This window comes from Penaeus chinensis, chromosome 36 (assembly GCF_019202785.1).
Source record: "Penaeus chinensis breed Huanghai No. 1 chromosome 36, ASM1920278v2, whole genome shotgun sequence".
Taxonomy (NCBI): Eukaryota; Metazoa; Arthropoda; class Malacostraca; order Decapoda; family Penaeidae; genus Penaeus; species Penaeus chinensis.
In genome coordinates this window covers 33330164-33337663 of record NC_061854.1, presented here as the reverse complement: position 1 = coordinate 33337663, position 7500 = coordinate 33330164, and the positions used below count along the sequence as shown (strand labels likewise).

Below are 7500 nucleotides of genomic sequence, written 5' to 3'. Positions count from 1 at the left end.
AATCCGGATGACATGACCGTCACTTCAGAAAGAAATTTGGTTTGAGGGGCGGGCGAGAGGAACATGCCATTAGGAAATATTGGCTGTGGGCTGAGGTGACACAAACTTGTCATTGTGAGCATTTCAGCAGAAAGCCAGGGTGATGGGGAAGACTCGCCACGAATGCATAAAGTTCTTACAGGGTGATTAGATTCATTTGATGTTTAGGAAGGGGATTTTGCATCATTTCCATCAATACATGAGTGTGGAATGTTATAGCTGTGGGCCGTGACTGGAAGAGCAGCAGCCTATTCCTGGCTGTCATGAATGGTGGTGCAGGTTATATTACAGAAAATTGAATATTATGATAAAATAAAATAGAATAACAAAATGTTACTTATTGCTTTATTACTGCATTGAGTAATGGACAACCTAGGGAGATGAAATGGCATCTGTGCAGAGAAAACAGTCCATTACTATCTGGATACTGCAAATCAAATGATAAATATAGACATTGGAAAAGGGCATAAAGATAAAAATGCTTATGCAGAAAGAGGGAAAATAATATTGCAAAGGGGAGGCATGGAGGCTTATCACCAAACATAGTGTTTGCTTGTCCCCGGCTTGCAAGCTACACACATCTGGCAGTGTACGCTCACTTCACCATATTTGGGGCCCCAGGATAACAGTGGAACATCCGGATTCAATGGGTTAAGGTAATGAATAAACTGCCACCGGAGCCCATAAGGAACGGCATTTTGTTACTTTCGCACCTGCATGCTATTTCCTCCCAACACCAAAAGATATCATGATGTAGTAAAATTTCCTCTTCACCAGGGAGACCCTGTGTCACATTTAACAACTATTCTAATCTGCTAATTTTATACTAAGGATATTGTTGCAAATGTCTATCACTACACTGAAATATTAACCAAAAATCAAGTTTTGTCCAAACCACCTTATAGCTGAACTGGCAATAGTTCTTGCCATCTTGTGAGAATGGACTCCTTGTCAGGGAGAGTATTTAGATTTCTACATAACATGTGCTGCTGTATTCTTCCATTTTACAAACAAAAGAGGTTAGCTGAGAAAAAGCCATTTTGGGCCATGCTGGTAAAAAATAACTTTGACCTGTATCCATTTTTTAATGAGCATTTTGTTTCTATATCTTCACTAGATGGTTGAAAGAATATGGTGCCCTATAACTTCTGAAACTGCAATTTTTTTTTTTTTTTCTTAAACTGTTATTTCGAATGGAGGATCCAAGGCACGAGTGTTGTCTCATAATGCCAGTATCTTACCCTTTTCTATACAAACATCCCATGGCTTAGTGAGGAGTTGCAAAGGAGGAAGTTGACAAGAAACCAGAGAATCAAGACCTGGGCATCTCAAGGCCTCTCTTCTAATTCATCATATCATTATCGTCATCATTACTGTAATTGTTATCTTTATTATCATTATTAAAACTGATATCTGCAGTCTCTTATATGGCCCTTCTCTCTGTACTACTTTTATTTTTGCTACAAATGGCATAATGAGTAAATAACTATGCGGCAAATTATAAATATGCATATACATATTGACAATACACCAATTGTAAATGGATGAAACTAAACTTCCCCGTAATTCACCTCACAGTTCCCTTTCTGGTTTGCTACCTTTTGCATTTTACCTATTTTTGAAGAAAATATAAGACAAATTGCAACAAAACTTTCAAAGTTTTCTTATTCCTTTTAAACACAAAAAATACTATATCTTCAGCCAATTCAAACCGCTTGGAAAGTTATTCTAAATCTACCAAGTGCAAAAGGATTAACGAAAATAACTATATGAAGACTGGAAACTAACAAAAACTACAAAAATATAACTATCAAGTAAAATGAACCTATTTCACAAAATTAAAAAAAAAAAAAGTCAACAGCATTATTATCAATTATCTCAAATCTTTTATTATCTAAAAGAAGACTATGTCCTCTACTTTCAAGCCTATAAATACAATGAAGGCCATTCCGAAAACATTAACAACACTTATCTCCGGTTATCCTAACCTAATCCTCTGTGTGGTAAAGTGGTTTCTTGCTCTCTCTCTGTAATTCACTACAAGTGATTCTCTACCTCTACAAGATATACTAAGCTATAATTCTATGCCACACACACACCTCAACTCAAATTACTCAACACATCTATTATTGCCAAAACCCTTTTCAACCTCATCATCATGGTTTACTCTCTTCAGTTCCAGTGCTCAAAGGTCCCTGCAAGGAAGTTCTTGAATTCCCTGTATTTCACAAAGTACAATTCATGTTTTAATGGAACTAAAAGCACAAACCTCCATTAAATGAAGAAAATGACATTCTAAAATACAGATTACGTTTGAATCCACTAGTAAGTACAGTTATACTAAGTACTGCATCAACATTCACGCAATGTATACTGCTCTTCATACATGAAAGACTTGCCTAACCATGAGGTAACCATAATAATTAGGAATGTTATTATATACATAGCACAGCAAACTAGTGTCAATACATACAATCATATAAAGAGTAATGACATGAGTACTGCATAAGTATTACTATTAATTGTACATTATACATTTACATTAAACTTGAAGGAAAAAAAGAAAAAAAAAATAATGATATCAATTCAAAAACATTCTGAGCACTTATATTGTTGTCAATAACAGATGACTGACTATATGATAAAAAAAACTCCAAGATCATCATTCTTGGTTACTATATAAGGGAAGAAAGCCTTAAGAGAACCCAAACAAAAAGGAAAGGGGATTAACTGAATTTTACATCCATCCCTATAAATCACTAGCCAAAGTATTCACACATTAATCTGGGTACAAAACTACACACTGTCACAAATGCTAACAATGCCATGCCAAGGCTGCCTCTTCCTTGGCCTTATTTCCACCTTCTCCTAATACCAAAATCTATTACTCTAAGCACTCTTGTTACTTTTCTTTTAAATGAATAAGAAATAATACCCAGAAACTGCCCAAAAATACTAAAGCCATAAAATCACAAGTGAAAATACTTCATTACACCAGAGAAAGCATTTAATGTCACCTTACACAATGGCAGAACACCATAAGCTTCTTTTTCGTTATCACGTTTCTACAAGGTACTGCCATGTGTTTAAGAATGTTCTACCTATGCCATATTCTTCAGAACTTATAACCTGTTTCTATTGCAATCTGAAGCATTTTTCATAATCCTTTTGCATGAACAGAGTTCACTGTCACAGTTGAGGAAAAAATGTATGAGGAATCATAAGTTAATGATATTTCAACTTCCTTATCTTCTTCATGCACAATACCACAAGTGGGATTATTACACTACTATTGCTGCCAACTTGTATATTATGTTTACATTATTAGACCATTCCATCAAATAAATCTATGAGGAAAATAGTATGGTCTGATCTCCTTGGATTGAAAATTACATTGCCTCAGGGTAATCTGAAAAAGGCAGCCAATTCTTATCCCAGAAGATGGTTCATGTTTGAGAGCATGTTGACAACGAGGCCTAATTCATGCCTGGGGAAGTTTTTATGTTTGCAAGCACAGCTCAGTTTGAAAACACATCAATCTAATTGAAAGTGCTGTGGCAGACTCTCATATGCACAAAGTTACAGGAAGAAAGCTAACTGGGGCGTAAAAAAAAAAAAAAAAAAAATAGAAATAGTAATTCAAATTATGATAATGTGCTTATAAAGCATTCAATATTAGAGTTTGGTAAAAAGATACCCTTAGAATGTTCACTAAGTGTATCCCATCCATGTGTAGTTATGTCATAAGATTCCCATATCTCATAAATTCAGAGACACTGACCACAACAATGCACCTTCCTCACCTTCCACTGTGCAATGCTTTCTACCCCATACCATAACATCTACAATAGGAGCAGTAGGTAAATACATATTTTTGTTGTTGTTGTTGTTCTGTTTGTATTATTTGTAAGTTATTTGAAATTTGTTTCTTCTTAATCCAGATTCTGTAAATAACCTTGGTTGAAGAAAAGTGAGAGGGTGTAAGAAGCCTGGTGAGAGGGAGGAAAGTTCAGAGTTGGCTGAAGTTACTTAACGATTGGGGGAGATGATTGATTATTTAGTGTTGACTTGATACAAGTCAGTCACAAAATACAAATAAGTGACATTTTTACTATGTACATATTTTATATATATATATATATATATATATATATATATATATATATATATATATATATATATATATATATTTATATACATATATAAAGTGTTAACAAAATTACTGCTTTAGTTTTAAAACTAAGGAAAAAAAAATAATGAGTGGCATCAATAACAACTATTCCTTCTTTCATAATTTGCTCCTGTAACAGTGGATGAATATTTGTTCTTCATGTATAATACAGTTTTAGCAACAATCCCTTCACACTGTGTTTTCATATTAAGCAAGCAATCCCATAATGGTCTACCTCAAACCTAGATCTATCATGCATTTAGGAATCACAATACAGTATAAACAGCACAACAAAGTCTGCAACACATGTAAAGACTTCCACACCCTGTTAAGACTAATGATATTTTCAGACCACAATGCACAATGCCACTAAGGAAAATGTAAAGACATGCCATGAAATTTCCTGTCTGCACTCTGGAGGGAGTCCTGTTTCTCTTTTCTCTCTACATTTTTTTCAGCATTCATTCTCAAAGTGAAAACTGTAGCAGTCATGGTTAACCAACTTTCTTGGTATCAGTTGGTGAAAGAGAGCAAGATGACATTAGGCCCATTCAACAACCTGCTATGACTTGAAAAGGTACCAAAGAAACAAATTACCTGGTCCACTATTGCCTTCCTGAGTACAATATGTTTCCTCTCATTCCGAAAAGCTTGCCTTACCTATATCACCTCCTAATAAAAGACCAGCACAATCATCTCATAAACATTTCCAAAAGGTAAAAATAATGAAAAAATTCCTCTAATACTGACCATCACCACTGCCACTGTATAGAAAATGAACTTCCTTTCCATGGGACAAATTTCCATTCTTATCAATCATCAGGAGACCACAAACACTTCTGACAGACAGACACTAAGATAAAAGCCTTGCATAAACAAGGACATTTCATGAGTAAACAAAGACAAATTTGAATTTTGGGCTAACAACATCTGTAAGTCAAATATACATAAAACATTAAAAGAAGCATGCTAATTAGAACAAACAGGAAAAGCCTCAAATACTTTGGACACAGAAAATGTGTCTCCACCATTTCTGTAATATTCCCCTAGCAACATATCTTCAATCAAGAGCAGTTAGTATAATAAAAAGAGGAAAATAAATTAAAAAAATAAAAAAATGAATGCTTGCTCTGTAACAAAGTAAGTTCCACTCCACAAGACCAGTTAATTTCACTCACATGAGATGAAAAAGTAGTTGAAGTAAAAGAATGAAAAGAAAAGAAAAGGAAAGGGACAAAACAACATTCACTATATCTATTATGTTAAGACAATGCCAAATACCAGAGCCCAATCAGGAAATACATATTTATAAAACAAAGAAGAAAACAAGGACTGCCAATAGAGGAAGGTCCAATCATGATCCCAACACAAAAGCGTGCCCCTTCTCTTCACCTCTTGTGCCCGCGGTCCCTCAAGCCTTCGTGGTGGAGGACGTGGCGATGGTGGTGGTGATGGTGGTGGTGGTGGTGGTGGTGCTGAGCGTGCGAGTGGTGGTTGTGGTGATGGTGGTGGTTGTGTGGGGGAGGCAAGTGCAGGACCAAGTGCTTCTTTTTCTGATCACGGTTGTTTGGCTGGCCTCCAGTGGGCCCCACGCTGCCCAGGGAGAGGGAGTTTGGGGTGGCTGTGACTGAGTTACCGGTGCTACTAGTGGACGCTGCAGAGGTGGAGCAGCCACCGAAAGCAGAAGAGGTGCAACCAGAGGCACCGCCCAGCCGACCAGATGAGCTCAGGGCTGTGTTTCTGGGCGGAGGTGGAGGTGGTGGTGGTGGTGGAGGTGCAAACCTTATGTGGCAGTAGAAATTTTGGATGAAAGAGGAATACTGATTCAGTTACAAAAGAAATACTGCCTTCTGCTGTGAAATGCAAACCATTTTCATCTCAGGTGAGGGGAGATGGGAGATGGAAAAAAAAAAAGAAAAAAAAAATAAGAAAAAGAAGAAAAAAGGAATTCTGATGCCAAGGAAGACTGAACTAACTGACACCTGATATATTTATACTTAACATGTTGAAGTTTCATTCATAATAATATTAGTGCCAAGATTCATTTAAACAACTTTACAAAATTATAAAATAAATCCAGCAATTAAGTAATATGAAAACTAAAGTTTCTTTACATAAATTGGAAAAAAGAAATATATATTTAAACCAAAAATTACAACAGAAAATTTCTTGCCTCCTCAAGAACAGTTATCACAGTAAATAAAATAAATTAGAAAGAATTCTCTGTTTTATTTAAACTGTGCAAAAAAAAGAGATATTACAACTATGAAATTAATTTCATTGAACCACACTATTGTTATTATGAGACATCTATGCATTTCTAATAAATAATTCTCATTATATCATAAGCAAACTGCTTATGCAAAAAATCAAAAATTCACCCAACGAAATTTAAAAAAAGCTAATACTATAGAATATTGAAGTATGATATCAAATTTGAGTAATGCAACTGCTTAAAAATGTATAACTGTCTTGGCAAAACTGAAACTGTAAACAGCATATAATATTTAAACAATTTGAAGAGGTTTCAAAGTAAGAAAAAAAACAGATAAGGGAATCTATATAGAGGTTAGATACTGTATCAATACTGTTATAACCTCAGACTTCTGTTTAGCTTGATACAGGTTTTGCTTTAATTGACACAAGTGAAACATTCAACTCATCTAGATACTTTTTCAGGGGTTTAGAAATTATACACAATTCACTACTTGTCAAAACTAGTCTTAAACTGCCTTATCATTAAGAACTAACAAATGGGAAATGGCAGTAATATCCTCGCTTCTACTCACTGTTTCTATCTCTGTCTCTGCCTATTGGCTCTCTCTCTTTCATATTTTTTTTTGTGACTTCTTTCCATTCAAAATAGTAAACAAGATCTCACTGCTCTCCTTGTACAATGGGGCCCATTCACCATACAACAAAATACAAAAACTCCCTCCAAGTGCAGACTTCCAGACATGTCCACAAAATGCAAAATTGCAGAAATTCTTCACATCTTCAACAAGGTTCTCCAATCTCTGGTCCTACTTCCTGGAAATTCGTCTTTGACCCATTGTGAAAGATGGCATGAAATACATGTCATGTCCACTGCGATTCTATTTTCTGAATTGTGTTTATGTATTGTGTTTTGTCACTAGGGAGTCAATTATTGATTCTATGTATCTGATTTGTTTGCCCTTTTCCTTACTTTTCATTTTTTTGCTTTTGTTTCTTATTGCTATTACTACTCTAATAACATTGTAATATTCATAATGTGAACAATAAAAATAATAGGAGCAATATCATTAGAT

At 35.1% G+C, this 7500-nt stretch overlaps 1 protein-coding gene across 5 annotated transcripts in view; it reads right to left on the bottom strand.

Annotated features, from left to right (window-relative positions):
* The window catches only part of LOC125044652 (dual specificity mitogen-activated protein kinase kinase 4-like), a 52529-nt gene that overhangs the window by 16935 nt on the left and 28094 nt on the right, over nt 1-7500 (bottom strand). For 3 of the 5 annotated variants that reach the window (XM_047641428.1, XM_047641429.1, XM_047641431.1), the window contains exon 3: nt 5603-5992. The exons of the other annotated variants lie outside the window; for them this stretch is intronic. In XM_047641428.1, coding sequence (XP_047497384.1) covers nt 5603-5992 — 390 coding nt within the window. The remainder of the gene's footprint in view (nt 1-5602; nt 5993-7500) is intronic. 5 annotated transcript variants of the gene reach the window in all.